The sequence below is a fragment of the Pleurodeles waltl genome, chromosome 1_2 (assembly GCF_031143425.1).
Source record: "Pleurodeles waltl isolate 20211129_DDA chromosome 1_2, aPleWal1.hap1.20221129, whole genome shotgun sequence".
Classification (NCBI taxonomy): domain Eukaryota; kingdom Metazoa; phylum Chordata; class Amphibia; order Caudata; family Salamandridae; genus Pleurodeles; species Pleurodeles waltl.
In genome coordinates this window covers 986,087,702-986,106,234 of record NC_090437.1, presented here as the reverse complement: position 1 = coordinate 986,106,234, position 18,533 = coordinate 986,087,702, and the positions used below count along the sequence as shown (strand labels likewise).

Genomic DNA, 18,533 nt, shown 5'->3' with positions numbered 1-18,533 from the left:
CTGGATTCTATAACGCTATTGGATGATCTTGAGCATGTTGCATCAGAAGCAGCACTGGATGGTTTGGCACTTTGTTGAAGACTCCGTCTAACAGGTGGCTTTACCGTATTGTGGTGCACGTTGTTGGAGCCTCTCAATGTAAGTTCTAATTTTTACAATAAAGTGATTCACATAACACAATAAGGTAGATGTGAAATTGCACAATTGTGTGATCGGAAGTGATTAAAGAGACAAATAGAGGACGGCACAGACAGAAAAAGATGTGAGGAAGCACCATCAACATTGATTGGAACTTTATTTTAAATGCATGGATTTGGGGCCTATGTGTTCCTCCACTCACCAATCATTTAGCAACAGGCAGGGAGCAGAAAGACATATTGCATGTAAAATGATAGAGACCTTAGCATCAGAGTCATGGAGGGGTGGGTGAGGTGGGAATTTGTAAGAGATCTGGTGGGAAAGCGAGCATACTTAGGGGGCTACTTATGTGGGTGGCACGAACAGTGCGGCTCACCAGTAGTAACATTTAACTTACAGGTCCTGGACACAAGTAGTGCACTTTAATTGGAACTTATAAGTAAATTTTAATTTGCCAATTAGGGTTAAATCAATGTTAACATGTTTTGGGGCAGGCAGCATAAGCACTTTATCACTGGTTAGCAGTCCTGAAGCCAGCAAAAACGAGGTCAGAAAAAAGTTGAGGGGGAGACAACTCTAAGGCTGTCAGGTCTAACATGTGCCCCCCAGATGAAAGTGAGGAGAGCTACCTACCCCCTTGAGAGTTCTATTCATGAAGGAGGAACAAACATGGAGAGACCATCAGCATTGTTGTGGTCTGTGCCCAGATGGTGTTCCACCGTAAAGTCAATTTCCCAGAAGAGAGATGCCCACCTCAACAGTTTGTTTTTTTGCAGCACACATCTTCATGAGCCATCTGAGAGAGCCTGTGCCAGGAAGTGAGTTCCAAACAGGTGTGAGCTCAACTTCTTTAGTGCCCAGACCACAGCAAAAGATTCTCTTTCAATGTCAGTCCACCTCTGTTCCCATGGATAAAACCTCCTAATAATGAAGGCTAGTGGTTGGTCTAAGCTCTTGTCATTTAGCTGCACTAAGACTGCCCCATGCCAAGATGTGAAGTATCCATTTGCATAATAAATTGTTTGGAGAAATCAGGTGCCTTGAGTACAGGTGATGCACACAGGGCTTCCTTGAGGGAATCAAAAGCTCTCTAACAGGCCTCTGGCCAGCTCACCAATCTGGGCTCATTCTTAGAAGTCAGCTCAGTTAAGGAGGTAACAATGGTGGCATAACCCATAACACATCGTCTGTAGTAGCCTGTGAGGCCTAGGAAGGCTCTCATTTCTGTTAGAGTTTTAGGTGGGTGCAAGGCCACAATAGTTTTTTTTCACTATAGCAAGGCCTATCTTACCTAATTACATTTTATAAGTATATTCTAAGTCGGAGAACCACCACCAGCTCTACCTTTAGGAGCAGAATTTTGGTTCTCCTGTCGCCATTGAAAAAGGTATTTGATGAGCCCCATAAATAAGGTCCCCCCATCTAAAGTCATTTTCCAACAGTGTCCCTGATTTATGGGATCAATATTAAAACTGTAGAAGTCATGGACAGAAAAATGTACAAATGTCTATCATTCAATGGGAGAAAACTCCCAGCACATCAAATATATTTATAATGTAAGTCTTGTGTAGGAATTTGGGTGTTTGATTGAGTGGGGTAAAAACCCTTCTCAAGCAACAACCACAATCCTTGTCAGATTAAACCACAAAGTCAGTGAATTAACTTGCGCTCAACCCACTCATAGCTTAGCACAAAGGCAGCTAGACTTAACTTAGAGGCACTGTGTTCAGTATTTGTGCAGCATACATAATGTAATAAAGTGAAAACACAACACAAGAGATATTACACACCAATTTAGAAACAGGGAGTGAAATAAATAAAATAAATAAAATGAGACTAAAATAACAGACATCCACCCAGTAGAACCGGAGATGTGCAATTTTAAAGGTTTAAGTACAACTAGTGCCAAGAAGCAGAAAGGTCAAATTGTGGGTAACTGGTTGCGGTAGACTGGGACAAAGTCGCAAATTCAGGTTGACCGTGATGGAGTGCAGGCCAGATATGGGGGCCAAGTTTGTCCCACTGAAAAAGTTACCTTCTCTTAGTGCAGTACACAGAGATCAAAACTTTCACAGGAGCAGGTCAACTGATGCCAGTCAAGAGTCAAGGATCTGGGAAGGCACCTCTTTTGGATTAGAAAATCACTCCAGCAGAGGCCAGCAGGGCTCAGGAAGGTACAGTTGAAAGTCCATGCAGGTCGAGTTGCAAGTCCAAGCAGGAAGACAGTCCTCTGAAGAACAGGACAGGCCTCAAGCAGTAGGGCATTCCTCAGTGGATCAAGGCAGTCCTCAGGCAGCAGGGCAGGCCTCTGGTAGCAGCAGGGCAGGCCTCTGAAGAACAAGGCAGGCCTAAAGTAGCAGGGCAAACCTCTGGGTAACAAGGCAGTTCAAGCAGCAGGGCAGTCCTCTGGGTAACAAGGCAGTCCATCTTCTATAATGTCCACAAGTCTACAAGTGTACTGATGAGTAGCTCTGGAGGTCCAATATTTACTCCTGGTGCCGCCCTTTGAAATGATGGCAACTTGCAGTGCATCCCCCCATCTGATTCTGGAAAATTCCTTCCTTCCCCTTTCTTCCTCTGCCCAGGCTCTAAGAGGTACAGAGTGAAAGAAGTTCCTTTGTGATTGTGCTGAAGGCATCTGTTTGATATGTAAATGGAGCAGAGAACAGCGCTACCCTTTCCATCCTGGCAGGATGGCCCTCTCTCACCTACACCCAGGTCGTATTGCTCACTGTCGGGGCCAAATATCAATTCCAGTTGGGAGAGCATTTAACAGGTCCAGGAAGCCAGTCACTCCTAGAATGCCTCAGAAAGTTTAGGGCAGCAAAATGCCAACCTTCTTAAAGTGCCATTTAAAAAATTATAATGTAAAATCCAACTCTACCATTAAAGAAGATTTTAAATTACAATTCATTTGAGTTCAAACATGACATATCTACCTGCTCCCCATAAAAGGTTAGCACTTATTAAATGTAATAATGTAAACCAATGTTATCCTAAGCCTCACAGTAGTGAAAAACAAATGTAGGTGTTTTTCACTAAAACAACATGTAAAACTTAAAAACGCATGCCTTACTTTTTTAAAGTGCAATGCACCCTACCATATGGGCTATTTAGGGCCTACTTTAGTGGTGGGTTCTATGCATTAAAAAGGAACGTTCATTTTACTTGGTCAAATTAGAAGTGTAAAACTGCACTGTAGGCTGCAATGGCAGGCCTGAGGCATGTTTTAAAAGGCTACTTTTAGTAGGTGTCAAAATAAGTAATGCTACCCACTAGTACCATTTAATTTACAGGCTCTGGGTACCTGTGGTACCATATACGAGGGACTTACGAGTACATTAAATGTACTAATCAAGTGTAAGCCAATTTACCATGTTTTAGGGGGAGAACACGAGCACTGTAACATTGGTTAGCAGTGTTAAAGTGCACAGAGTGCTAAAAGCCAACAAAAACCGTTTCAGAAAAGAGCAGGGGTGAAGGCAAAAAGTTTGGCAGTGACCCTGTAGAGAGGGCCAAGCGGAGATTTGGATCCAAGACACACTTAAGTGACAACTGATCTGTCCTGTGACATGGCAGGCTTGCATCCATGTTTTTTCACCTTAGAAGCATGCAGAGGGCATTTGCGGGCACAGGGGTAGAATACACGCCAGTAATGGTCATCATTAAATTCATCAGCCTGGCTAACACTGTCACAGAAGGGGTTTGGCCTTCACGTTGCCAAACTTACAATAAGCCCCTAACTATTTTAAGGTCCAATACATTCATTAAGGAATTTAAATCCTGCTATGGTTCCCTAATTATTAATATACATTGGGTGAGATTCCTCATCGGAAATGTGTGATTCTCACATGCCACACATTCCAGTGAGGGATTATTTGCACATTACCACGTGAGGCAGTTTAAAGTTGCATATTCAGGTACTCTTAACTCCATTGTAATCAAAAAGGTTCTCAGTGCCTAAGTGCTAAAGTCATGGCCTTGTGTCACTCCATGGTAGTGCGAAGGCAGACAAATGCAAAGTTCCAAATGTTATTGCTGATTTTTATAAGGACATTGTTGCAGACTCTGTTTTTTGAAAATATTTTTCTTTCCATGCTTTCAAAAAGAAAAGTAGGTACAGAGCAGTAGGTAAACCCTTCGTCCCGTTTTGCTTCGTGGGGTGAATACAAGACTAGTTGCCCTCACCCTGAGAGTAGGTGTTAGAGTGGGTGATTCAAGGAAAAAAGAATTACAATCCACAGTCCTTTCTCAGACAGACCAGAGATTCCCCTTCACCAGTCTTCATTTTCTATATTTTTCAAAACTTTCCAGATTCCAACATCACTGCAATATGAAAGTGGTGAGAACAGTGCTTCATAGATTGGACCCAATATTGACTGCTTAAATTCCCTTGCTGTATAAAACATTAATCACAATCCAGAGCCCATTTTCATCAATGTGAGAAATATAGTGAAAATCCAAGCCCTTTGTCAAAATGGCCATGCAAAATAGCAATGGACTGCAATGCAGCCCGATTAATTACCAGAGGCTGAGAATAGTTCAAGCATGCCAACCATCACTTTTTTGTCCAAGTGGTTCGAGTATTCACAGACATGGGTCCCGTGCACACTGTGTCACTGGAACTAAGCTATACCTGGATGATGAGCCCTGACAAGGGTGAAACCTGTTCTGGGTTGCTTGTGTTCCGGTTCAGGAAGAACCTGGCCTGGCAGTTCGGACTGACTGTTTCCATTGGAGCAGGTTTAACACTAATTTGCATATGACTGGGCCCAAACTGAGGAGGCAGGGAGTACAAAATATCAATGGACTGGGATGTGTCGAAGTAATTACCAGTGGCTGGGATTAATTCAAGCATTCCATCCATCTCTTTTGTGTATACTTTAACATGTAAATTTATAGTATGGAATTCAACTAATGTACCTCTGCAGACATGCAGGTGGGTCAGGATCAGTATGAACGTTATGCGGTTGAACCTCTCTGTAGCAGGGCATTGTGAGGACTGACTTACCATGGGATTTTGTCAGCCCCTAAGCTACGTTTTTGTTTCCACTTATGGGTGATGAAAGTCTTGCTACAGCCCACATGGGATACTTGATTACAACACCACCTGCATGTTTTATGCACACTTGTGGAAACTTAAGAAAGTTGAACTATGCCAGCTGAAATAGCCAAACTGATACCACGACCTCTCTGCACTATATGACAAAATCAACTGCAAGTCAGATCCTTAAAATACAAAACATCTGAGGCAATGCAAATACATGGATTTTTCTACATACATGTTTTGCACACTTGTATTGTCTTATGCAGTGTTCTTCCTCTTTATTCCCTTATGTGCTGAATGTGAAATTGTGTATTTGAGGAACAAGTTGTTACCACCAGCAAAAATAAACAATTTTCCCCCACATCCCAAGCAGCTGAAAAATATAATAAATCATTTGAAACATGTTAAAACAGCTTTCACTGTATTTCACAAAATAGACCTGGGCATAAAGAAACTAAAACTTGCCAGTTTATTTTATTTTTTCAATTATGTACATTATAGTTGTATGTACAAGAAATGTATTTAAATACATTGGGTTATTGGTGAACCTTCTCAAAGAACATCTCAGATAACTTGTAGTATTTTTCTGAGATCCTGTACATTTGGTGTCGGTGAAGCAGCAGTGCACTAGAAAAACAAGACAAAGGCAACAGATTACCATTGGCATGCCGGCACAGCTTTTTACATTGATACCACACCGAAGACGCCCACTGGGCTGCTATATTTGGGACGAGAGTTCATTTGAGAAGTGTTTTACAGTCACAAGCCATGCACAGACACACACAGACGTGCACAGAAACACACATATAAAAACAACAGAATGTTTCTATCACTCTCTCTCTCTTTCTCTCTCACTCTCTCTCAGGTGCACACATAAAAACACCAAAAATATAAAACAGTGATTCTGAGAAGAATTAAAACTGAATGACAATATTTCCAACCCAGAAATTACCGTAAAATTTAAGCATAATTCTCCACATCACCCACCCGCAGTGCCCACAGAAGGAGGTGGTATTTCAAACCACATCTGATAGTTATCGTCACAAGTTATGTTAGTCGTAGTTTAATAAATATTTTAGTGACTTATAGTTAAAATCATAGCAGCAACACTGGCAATGTCACTCAAGATTTTGACACATTTAGATTAGGCTTTCAAAAATGCCTTGACAGCAAAATGATTAGATACTCTATAAGTTTACTATTATCTGTGAGATCAAATGCACATAATAATCAGGGCGTGCATCTCATTGTTGTGGCGGATGGGCACTAAGGGGTTGCGCTTGTGCCCAACATAAGATACAATTGTCTTGCTTGACTGGTTGCAACTGCAGCAGTGCCCCAGATATCTGTAAGTTCTCCCTTTGCATGCCACATGTTCACCCTGAAAAGAGGTTACCAGCTGTCGTGCTGGTACCCAGTTGCCCCGTCAAGGACAAATGTAGGTGTTTATACCTTGTTCAAGCAGTCTTTCTCTGTGCTATAGAGCCCAGGGTCTAGTCTGAAGATTAGGCTGGGCTAAGACATTCAGAAGGAGCCCGGAGAAGAAGCACACATTATTTATCATCCCCCCCCCCGGATCTACATTCTCCACCTCACTTGGGTGATGTTTTGGGGCATGTTCCATAAAAAGAGCCTATGCCTGACCAAAGGAGTATTCCTTGATATATGCAATCAGTAAATGGTCCTAGGTACACTTTTGGTGAATGAATTCTATATTGCAGAAAGGGCAGCAAAACCTCTTCACTAATAACCCAGTAAGGTCCCGATGATGAGTTTGGCAGACGGGACCACCCGCTCTCCAAACTCCGAATGGGGTGGTTGCCACCATGCTGGATACCTCCCCGCCGGCCCCATTAAGACTTTCCCGCTGGGCTGACCATCAAAAACCAAGGTTTCTGCTGGTCAGCCCAGCAGGAAGTGGTGGCAGCATTATCGCCAGTTCGTACTCGAGCCGGCGGCAATGCTGCCACCCGCAGGGGGGGCATCAGCACCTCATAATGCACAGCAGACAAAGTGCATTATGAGGGTGCTGGGCAGGGGCACCACTGTGGCCCCCTGCACCTTTTCTCTGACAGCTTTTTCATGGCAGTGAAACCGCCCTGAAAAGGCTGGAGGAGAACCAGGTTGTAATTAGCAGGGTGTCGCTGAGTTCAGCGCCGCCCTGGCTGATTCTAACCTGCACCGCTGTCAGCCCGTCGGTATCCCTGATCCCGGCGGAGACGTCGGTAAGTTGGCGGGGCTGCCCGCCAATCTCATAATGTGGCAGTCACAAAGCCACAACTGTGGTCCCAGGACCGCAACGCTTGTAATTAAGGCTTAGTGTTGTGTTTTTCACTGAAATAGGTGAATGGAAAAAAAAGGTAATGTGGACACAAGGTCACGTTTGTGGTATTAACAACAGAAAGTGAACTGTGCAGACTATATTTTAATGTCATTATTTCATGTGCCTTTTATTTAATGGTGGGTAAAATGTACAAGTATCTTTTAATGGTCTCCATGAGCCATTAGCATCTCTAAATTGACAGGTTTCAGCCCAATTCCATTTGCCCTTGCCCTAAATCTAATTTGTTTGTGAACCCGCATTTACAATAGAAAAAATTAGGTTGGTTACTGTAGGAAGTTGGCTCTGTATGTGCTATTTCAAAGTAAGGAATAGCATGCACAGAGTCCAAGGGTTCCCCTTAGAGGTAAAATAGTGGTAAAAAGAGATAATACTAATGCTCTATTTTGTGGTAGTGTGGTCGAGCAGTAGGCTTATCTAAGGAGTAGTGTTAAGCATTTGTTGTACATACACATAGACAATAAATGAGGTACACACACTCAGAGACAAATCCAGCCAATAGGTTTTTATATAGAAAAATATCTTTTCTTAGTTTATTTTAAGAACCACAGGTTCAAATTCTACATGTAATAGCTCATTCGAAAGGTATTGTAGGTAAGTACTTTAGGAACTTCAAGTCATCAAAATTGCATGTATACTTTTCAAGTTATTGACAAATAGCTGTTTTAAAAGTGGACACTTAGTGCAATTTTCACAGTTCCTAGGGGAGGTAAGTATTTGTTAGTTTTACCAGGTAAGTAAGACACTTACAGGGTTCAGTTCTTGGTCCAAGGTAGCCCACCGTTGGGGGTTCAGAGCAACCCCAAAGTCACCACACCAGCAGCTCAGGGCCGGTCAGGTGCAGAGTTCAAAGTGGTGCCCAAAACACATAGGCTAGAATGGATAGAAGGGGGTGCCCCGGTTCCGGTCTGCTTGCAGGTAAGTACCCGCGTCTTCGGAGGGCAGACCAGGGGGGTTTTGTAGGGCACCGGGGGGGACACAAGTCCACACAGAAATTTCACCCTCAGCGGCACGGGGGCGGCCGGGTGCAGTGTAGAACCAAGCGTCGGGTTCGCAATGTTAGTCTATGAGAGATCTCGGGATCTCTTCAGCGCTGCAGGCAGGCAAGGGGGGGGTTCCTCGGGGAAACCTCCACTTGGGCAAGGGAGAGGGACTCCTGGGGGTCACTCCTCCAGTGAAAGTCCGGTCCTTCAGGTCCTGGGGGCTGCGGGTGCAGGGTCTCTCCCAGGTGTCGGGACTTAGGTTTCAGAGAGTCGCGGTCAGGGGAAGCCTCGGGATTCCCTCTGCAGGCGGCGCTGTGGGGGCTCAGGGGGGACAGGTTTTGGTACTCACAGTATCAGAGTAGTCCTGGGGTCCCTCCTGAGGTGTCGGATCTCCACCAGCCGAGTCGGGGTCGCCGGGTGCAGTGTTGCAAGTCTCACGCTTCTTGCGGGGAGCTTGCAGGGTTCTTTAAAGCTGCTGGAAACAAAGTTGCAGCTTTTCTTGGAGCAGGTCCGCTGTCCTCGGGAGTTTCTCGTCTTTTCGAAGCAGGGGCAGTCCTCAGAGGATGTCGAGGTCGCTGGTCCCTTCGGAAGGCGTCGCTGGAGCAGGATCTTTGGAAGGCAGGAGACAGGCCGGTGAGTTTCTGGAGCCAAGGCAGTTGTCGTCTTCTGGTCTTCCGCTGCAGGGGTTTTCAGCTGGGCAGTCCTTCTTCTTGTTGCAGGAATCTAATTTTCTAGGGTTCAGGGTAGCCCTTAAATACTCAATTTAAGGGCGTGTTTAGGTCTGGGGGGTTAGTAGCCAATGGCTACTAGCCCTGAGGGTGGGTACACCCTCTTTGTGCCTCCTCCCAAGGGGAGGGGGTCACAATCCTAACCCTATTGGGGGAATCCTCCATCTGCAAGATGGAGGATTTCTAAAAGTTAGAGTCACCTCAGCTCAGGACACCTTAGGGGCTGTCCTGACTGGCCAGTGACTCCTCCTTGTTATTCTCATTATTTTCTCCGGCCTTGCCGCCAAAAGTGGGGGCCGGGCCGGAGGGGGCGGGCAACTCCACTAGCTGGAGTGTCCTGCTGGGTTGGCACAAAGGAGGTGAGCCTTTGAGGCTCACCGCCAGGTGTGACAATTCCTGCCTGGGAGAGGTGTTAGCATCTCCACCCAGTGCAGGCTTTGTTACTGGCCTCAGAGTGACAAAGGCACTCTCCCCATGGGGCCAGCAACATGTCTCGGTTTGTGGCAGGCTGCTAAAACTAGTCAGTCTACACAGATAGTCGGTTAAGTTTCAGGGGGCACCTCTAAGGTGCCCTCTGGGGTGTATTTTACAATAAAATGTACACTGGCATCAGTGTGCATTTATTGTGCTGAGAAGTTTGATACCAAACTTCCCAGTTTTCAGTGTAGCCATTATGGTGCTGTGGAGTTCGTGTTTGACAGACTCCCAGACCATATACTCTTATGGCTACCCTGCACTTACAATGTCTAAGGTTTTGTTTAGACACTGTAGGGGTACCATGCTCATGCACTGGTACCCTCACCTATGGTATAGTGCACCCTGCCTTAGGGCTGTAAGGCCTGCTAGAGGGGTGTCTTACCTATACTGCATAGGCAGTGAGAGGCTGGCATGGCACCCTGAGGGGAGTGCCATGTCGACTTACTCGTTTTGTCCTCACTAGCACACACAAGCTGGTAAGCAGTGTGTCTGTGCTGAGTGAGAGGTCTCCAGGGTGGCATAAGACATGCTGCAGCCCTTAGAGACCTTCCTTGGCATCAGGGCCCTTGGTACTAGAAGTACCAGTTACAAGGGACTTATCTGGATGCCAGGGTCTGCCAATTGTGGATACAAAAGTACAGGTTAGGGAAAGAACACTGGTGCTGGGGCCTGGTTAGCAGGCCTCAGCACACTTTCAATTGTAAACATAGCATCAGCAAAGGCAAAAAGTCAGGGGGCAACCATGCCAAGGAGGCATTTCCTTACACAACCCCCCCCCAAACGAAAGAGGATGAGACTAACCTTTCCCAAGAGAGTCTTCATTTTCTAAGTGGAAGAACCTGGAAAGGCCATCTGCATTGGCATGGGCAGTCCCAGGTCTGTGTTCCACTATAAAGTCCATTCCCTGTAGGGAGATGGACCACCTCAACAGTTTAGGATTTTCACCTTTCATTTGCATCAGCCATTTGAGAGGTCTGTGGTCAGTTTGAACTAGGAAGTGAGTCCCAAAGAGGTATGGTCTCAGCTTCTTCAGGGACCAAACCACAGCAAAGGCCTCCCTCTCAATGGCACTCCAACGCTGCTCCCTGGGGAGTAACCTCCTGCTAATGAAAGCAACAGGCTGGTCAAGGCCATCATCATTTGTTTGGGACAGAACTGCCCCTATCCCATGTTCAGAGGCATCAGTCTGCACAATGAACGGCTTAGAATAATCTGGAGCTTTGAGAACTGGTGCTGAGCACATTGCTTGTTTCAGGGTGTCAAAGGCCTGTTGGCAGTCCACAGTCCAGTTTACTTTCTTGGGCATTTTCTTGGAGGTGAGTTCAGTGAGGGCTGTCACAATGGATCCATATCCCTTCACAAACCTCCTGTAATACCCAGTCAAGCCAAGGAATGCCCTGACTTGAGTCTGGGTTTTTGGAGCTACCCAGTCCAGAATAGTCTGGATCTTGGGTTGGAGTGGCTGAACTTGGCCTCCACCTACAAGGTGTCCCAAGTAAACCACAGTTCCCTGCCCTATCTGGCATTTGGATGCCTTGATAGAGAGGCCTGCCGATTGCAGAGCCTTCAAAACCTTCCTCAGGTGGACCAGGTGATCCTGCCAGGTGGAGCTAAAGACAGCAATATCATCAAGATAAGCTGTGCTAAAGGACTCCAAGCCAGCAAGGACTTGATTCACCAACCTTTGGAAGGTGGCAGGGGCATTCTTTAAACCAAAGGGCATAACAGTAAACTGATAATGCCCATCAGGTGTGGAGAATGCTGTCTTTTCTTTTGCTCCAGGTGCCATTTTTATTTGCCAGTACCCTGCTGTCAAGTCAAAGGTACTTAGAAATTTGGCAGCACCTAATTTATCAATGAGCTCATCAGCTCTTGGAATTGGATGGGCATCTGTCTTGGTGACAGAATTGAGCCCTCTGTAGTCCACACAAAACCTCATCTCTTTCTTTCCATCTTTGGTGTGAGGTTTGGGGACTAAGACCACTGGGCTAGCCCAGGGGCTGTCAGAGCGCTCAATTACTCCCAATTCCAGCATCTTGTGGACTTCCACCTTGATGCTTTCCTTAACATGGTCAGACTGTCTGAAGATTTTGTTTTTGACAGGCAGGCTGTCTCCTGTGTCCACATCATGGGTACACAGGTGTGTCTGACCAGGGGTTAAGGAGAAGAGTTCAGGAAACTGTTGTAGGACTCTCCTACAATCAGCTTGCTGTTGGCCAGAGAGGGTGTCTGAGTAGATCACTCCATCTACTGTACCATCTTTTGGGTCTGATGACAGAAGATCAGGGAGAGGTTCACTCTCTGCCTCCTGATCCTCATCTGTTACCATCAACAGATTGACATCAGCCCTGTCATGGAAGAGCTTAAGGCGGTTTACATGGATCACCCTTTTGGGGCTCCTGCTTGTGCCCAGGTCCACCAAGTAGGTGACCTGACTCTTCCTCTCTAGTACTGGGTAAGGGCCACTCCATTTGTCCTGGAGTGCCCTGGGAGCCACAGGCTCCAGAACCCAGACTTTCTGCCCTGGTTGGAACTCAACCAGTGCAGCCTTTTGGTCATACCAAAACTTCTGGAGCTGTTGGCTGGCCTCAAGGTTTTTGGTTGCCTTTTCCATGTACTCTGCCATTCTAGAGCGAAGGCCAAGTACATAGTCCACTATGTCCTGTTTAGGCTCATGGAGAGGTCTCTCCCAGCCTTCTTTAACAAGGGCAAGTGGTCCCCTTACAGGATGACCAAACAGAAGTTCAAAGGGTGAGAACCCTACTCCCTTCTGTGGTACCTCCCTGTAAGCGAAAAGCAGACATGGCAGGAGGACATCCCATCTCCTTTTGAGTTTTTCTGGGAGCCCCATGATCATGCCTTTTAATGTCTTGTTGAATCTCTCAACTAAGCCATTAGTTTGTGGATGGTAGGGTGTAGTGAATTTATAAGTCACTCCACACTCATTCCACATGTGCTTTAGGTATGCTGACATGAAGTTGGTACCTCTGTCAGACACCACCTCCTTAGGGAAACCCACTCTGGTAAAGATACCAATGAGGGCCTTGGCTACTGCAGGGGCAGTAGTCGACCTAAGGGGAATAGCTTCAGGATACCTGGTAGCATGATCCACTACTACCAGGATATACATATTTCCTGAGGCTGTGGGAGGTTCTAGTGGACCAACTATGTCCACACCCACTCTTTCAAAGGGCACCCCCACCACTGGAAGTGGAATGAGGGGGGCCTTTGGATGCCCACCTGTCTTACCACTGGCTTGACAGGTGGGGCAGGAGAGGCAAAACTCCTTAACCATGTTGGACATATTGGGCCAGTAGAAGTGGTTGACTAACCTCTCCCACGTCTTGGTTTGTCCCAAATGTCCAGCAAGGGGAATGTCATGGGCCAATGTTAGGATGAACTCTCTGAACAGCTGAGGCACTACCACTCTCCTAGTGGCACCAGGTTTGGGGTCTCTGGCCTCAGTGTACAGGAGCCCATCTTCCCAATAGACCCTATGTGTTCCATTTTTCTTGCCTTTGGACTCTTCAGCAGCTTGCTGCCTAAGGCCTTCAAGAGAGGGACAGGTTTCTTGTCCCTTACACAGCTCTTCCCTTGAGGGTCCCCCTGGGCCTAAGAGCTCAACCTGATAAGGTTCAAGCTCCAAAGGCTCAGTTCCCTCAGAGGGCAGAACTTCTTCCTGAGAAGAGAGGTTCCCTTTCTTTTGCTGTGTTGCAGTTGGTTTCCCAACTGACTTTCCTGTTCTCTTGGTAGGCTGGGCCATTTTTCCAGACTCCAGCTCTACTTTTTCACCCTGTGCCTTGCACTGTGCTCTTGTTTTCACACACACCAGTTCAGGGATACCCAGCATTGCTGCATGGGTTTTTAGCTCTACCTCAGCCCATGCTGAGGACTCCAGGTCATTTCCAAGCAGACAGTCCACTGGGATATTTGAGGAGACCACCACCTGTTTCAGGCCATTGACCCCTCCCCATTCTAAAGTAACCATTGCCATGGGATGTACTTTTCTCTGATTGTCAGCGTTGGTGACTGTGTAAGTTTTTCCAGTCAGGTATTGGCCAGGGGAAACCAGTTTCTCTGTCACCATGGTGACACTGGCACCTGTATCCCTCAGGCCCTCTATTCTAGTCCCATTAATTAAGAGTTGCTGTCTGTATTTTTGCATGTTAGGCGGCCAGACAGCTAGTGTGGCTAAATCCACCCCACCCTCAGAAACTAGAGTAGCTTCAGTGTGGACCCTGATTTGCTCTGGGCACACTGTTGATCCCACTTGGAGACTAGCCATACCAGTGTTACCTGGATGGGAGTTTGGAGTGGAACCTTTCTTGGGACAGGCCTTGTCTCCAGTTTGGTGTCCATGCTGTTTACAGCTATGACACCAGGCCTTTTTGGGATCAAAGTTTTTACCCTTGTACCCATTGTTTTGTGAAGAGGCTCTGGGCCCACCCTCCTGTGCAGGTTTTTGGGGGCCTGTAGAAGACTCTTTACTATTTTTAGTTTTGGTTGTCTCATCACCCTTCTGCTGGGGAGTCTTTGTGACCCCTTTCTTTTGGTCACCCCCTGTTGAAGTCTTGGACACCCTTGTCTTGACCCAATGGTCCGCCTTCTTTCCCAATTCTTGGGGAGAAATTGGTCCTAGGTCTACCAGATGCTGATGCAGTTTATCATTGAAACAATTACTTAACAGGTGTTCTTTCACAAATAAATTGTACAGCCCATCATAATTACTTACACCACTGCCTTGAATCCAACCATCTAGTGTTTTCACTGAGTAGTCAACAAAGTCAACCCAGGTCTGGCTCGAGGATTTTTGAGCCCCCCTGAACCTAATCCTGTACTCCTCAGTGGAGAATCCAAAGCCCTCAATCAGGGTACCCTTCATGAGGTCATAAGATTCTGCATCTTGTCCAGAGAGTGTGAGGAGTCTATCCCTACACTTTCCTGTGAACATTTCCCAAAGGAGAGCACCCCAGTGAGATCTGTTCACTTTTCTGGTTACACAAGCCCTCTCAAAAGCTGTGAACCATTTGGTGATGTCATCACCATCTTCATATTTAGTTACAATCCCTTTGGGGATTTTCAACATGTCAGGAGAATCTCTGACCCTATTTATGTTGCTGCCACCATTGATGGGTCCTAGGCCCATCTCTTGTCTTTCCCTCTCTATGGCTAGGATCTGTCTTTCCAAAGCCAATCTTTTGGCCATCCTGGCTAACTGGATGTCCTCTTCACTGGAGTTATCCTCAGTGATTTCAGAGTTGTTGGTCCCTCCTGTGAGGGAACCAGCATCTCTGACTATTATTTGTGGAGTCAGGGCTTGAGAAGCCCTGCTCTCCCTAAGTAGGACTGGAGGGGGGGAATTTCCCTCCAAGTCACTATCTTCATCCTCTGAGTTGCCATCCTCAGAGGGGTTGGCCTTTTCAAACTCTGCCAAAAGCTCCTGGAGCTGTACTTTGGTAGGTTTGGGGCCCATTGCTATTTTCTTTAGTTTACAGAGTGACCTTAGCTCTCTCATCTGTAGATGGAGGTAAGGTGTGGTGTCGAGTTCCACCACATTCACATCTGTGCTAGACATTATGCTTCTAAAAGTTGGAATACTTTTTAAGAAACTAAAACTGGTTCTAGAATCTAATTCAAACTTTTACCAAACTTTTAAACTCTAAAAGAAATGCTAAACAGGATCTAACACAAGGCCCTAGCAGGTCTTTTAAGAATTTAGAAAACTTTTCAAATTGCAAAAATCAATTTCTAATGACAATTTTGGAATTTGTCGTGTGATCAGGTATTGGCTGAGTAGTCCAGCAAATGCAAAGTCTTGTACCCCACCGCTGATCCACCAATGTAGGAAGTTGGCTCTGTATGTGCTATTTCAAAGTAAGGAATAGCATGCACAGAGTCCAAGGGTTCCCCTTAGAGGTAAAATAGTGGTAAAAAGAGATAATACTAATGCTCTATTTTGTGGTAGTGTGGTCGAGCAGTAGGCTTATCTAAGGAGTAGTGTTAAGCATTTGTTGTACATACACATAGACAATAAATGAGGTACACACACTCAGAGACAAATCCAGCCAATAGGTTTTTATATAGAAAAATATCTTTTCTTAGTTTATTTTAAGAACCACAGGTTCAAATTCTACATGTAATAGCTCATTCGAAAGGTATTGTAGGTAAGTACTTTAGGAACTTCAAGTCATCAAAATTGCATGTATACTTTTCAAGTTATTGACAAATAGCTGTTTTAAAAGTGGACACTTAGTGCAATTTTCACAGTTCCTAGGGGAGGTAAGTATTTGTTAGTTTTACCAGGTAAGTAAGACACTTACAGGGTTCAGTTCTTGGTCCAAGGTAGCCCACCGTTGGGGGTTCAGAGCAACCCCAAAGTCACCACACCAGCAGCTCAGGGCCGGTCAGGTGCAGAGTTCAAAGTGGTGCCCAAAACACATAGGCTAGAATGGATAGAAGGGGGTGCCCCGGTTCCGGTCTGCTTGCAGGTAAGTACCCGCGTCTTCGGAGGGCAGACCAGGGGGGTTTTGTAGGGCACCGGGGGGGACACAAGTCCACACAGAAATTTCACCCTCAGCGGCACGGGGGCGGCCGGGTGCAGTGTAGAACCAAGCGTCGGGTTCGCAATGTTAGTCTATGAGAGATCTCGGGATCTCTTCAGCGCTGCAGGCAGGCAAGGGGGGGGTTCCTCGGGGAAACCTCCACTTGGGCAAGGGAGAGGGACTCCTGGGGGTCACTCCTCCAGTGAAAGTCCGGTCCTTCAGGTCCTGGGGGCTGCGGGTGCAGGGTCTCTCCCAGGTGTCGGGACTTAGGTTTCAGAGAGTCGCGGTCAGGGGAAGCCTCGGGATTCCCTCTGCAGGCGGCGCTGTGGGGGCTCAGGGGGGACAGGTTTTGGTACTCACAGTATCAGAGTAGTCCTGGGGTCCCTCCTGAGGTGTCGGATCTCCACCAGCCGAGTCGGGGTCGCCGGGTGCAGTGTTGCAAGTCTCACGCTTCTTGCGGGGAGCTTGCAGGGTTCTTTAAAGCTGCTGGAAACAAAGTTGCAGCTTTTCTTGGAGCAGGTCCGCTGTCCTCGGGAGTTTCTCGTCTTTTCGAAGCAGGGGCAGTCCTCAGAGGATGTCGAGGTCGCTGGTCCCTTCGGAAGGCGTCGCTGGAGCAGGATCTTTGGAAGGCAGGAGACAGGCCGGTGAGTTTCTGGAGCCAAGGCAGTTGTCGTCTTCTGGTCTTCCGCTGCAGGGGTTTTCAGCTGGGCAGTCCTTCTTCTTGTTGCAGGAATCTAATTTTCTAGGGTTCAGGGTAGCCCTTAAATACTCAATTTAAGGGCGTGTTTAGGTCTGGGGGGTTAGTAGCCAATGGCTACTAGCCCTGAGGGTGGGTACACCCTCTTTGTGCCTCCTCCCAAGGGGAGGGGGTCACAATCCTAACCCTATTGGGGGAATCCTCCATCTGCAAGATGGAGGATTTCTAAAAGTTAGAGTCACCTCAGCTCAGGACACCTTAGGGGCTGTCCTGACTGGCCAGTGACTCCTCCTTGTTATTCTCATTATTTTCTCCGGCCTTGCCGCCAAAAGTGGGGGCCGGGCCGGAGGGGGCGGGCAACTCCACTAGCTGGAGTGTCCTGCTGGGTTGGCACAAAGGAGGTGAGCCTTTGAGGCTCACCGCCAGGTGTGACAATTCCTGCCTGGGAGAGGTGTTAGCATCTCCACCCAGTGCAGGCTTTGTTACTGGCCTCAGAGTGACAAAGGCACTCTCCCCATGGGGCCAGCAACATGTCTCGGTTTGTGGCAGGCTGCTAAAACTAGTCAGTCTACACAGATAGTCGGTTAAGTTTCAGGGGGCACCTCTAAGGTGCCCTCTGGGGTGTATTTTACAATAAAATGTACACTGGCATCAGTGTGCATTTATTGTGCTGAGAAGTTTGATACCAAACTTCCCAGTTTTCAGTGTAGCCATTATGGTGCTGTGGAGTTCGTGTTTGACAGACTCCCAGACCATATACTCTTATGGCTACCCTGCACTTACAATGTCTAAGGTTTTGTTTAGACACTGTAGGGGTACCATGCTCATGCACTGGTACCCTCACCTATGGTATAGTGCACCCTGCCTTAGGGCTGTAAGGCCTGCTAGAGGGGTGTCTTACCTATACTGCATAGGCAGTGAGAGGCTGGCATGGCACCCTGAGGGGAGTGCCATGTCGACTTACTCGTTTTGTCCTCACTAGCACACACAAGCTGGTAAGCAGTGTGTCTGTGCTGAGTGAGAGGTCTCCAGGGTGGCATAAGACATGCTGCAGCCCTTAGAGACCTTCCTTGGCATCAGGGCCCTTGGTACTAGAAGTACCAGTTACAAGGGACTTATCTGGATGCCAGGGTCTGCCAATTGTGGATACAAAAGTACAGGTTAGGGAAAGAACACTGGTGCTGGGGCCTGGTTAGCAGGCCTCAGCACACTTTCAATTGTAAACATAGCATCAGCAAAGGCAAAAAGTCAGGGGGCAACCATGCCAAGGAGGCATTTCCTTACAGTTACTAAACAGAGTCATTCTGTTCTGAGTAACCCTATAGAATAATTCAGGCTAAATCTATTAGGGATATAACAAGAAGGGATTCACATCTATGACGTTAAATAACAGGTTATGTGATTGTTTTTTTTCCAAGAGCGGCGTGCAAGTGAATATGATAGCTTGCAGAGTTTTACAGTTATATTATTCCAAAGGGGCATGTGGGACCTTTGAGGATGCATGTGAGGCATTGCCAGCATTAAATCCAGGCATGAGAGAATGACTGGTAGTCATGTACCACAGAGGGAGAAGTGATGTC

At 46.8% G+C, this 18,533-nt stretch overlaps 1 protein-coding gene across 1 annotated transcript in view; it reads right to left on the bottom strand.

Moving 5' to 3' along the window:
• Window positions 1-5,631: 5,631 nt before the first annotated feature.
• Window positions 5,632-18,533, bottom strand: part of LOC138246875 (uncharacterized) — a 204,523-nt gene continuing 191,621 nt past the window's right edge. The window contains exon 15 of the mRNA XM_069201626.1: window positions 5,632-5,812. Coding sequence (XP_069057727.1) covers window positions 5,722-5,812 — 91 coding nt within the window. The 3' untranslated portion in view covers window positions 5,632-5,721. The remainder of the gene's footprint in view (window positions 5,813-18,533) is intronic.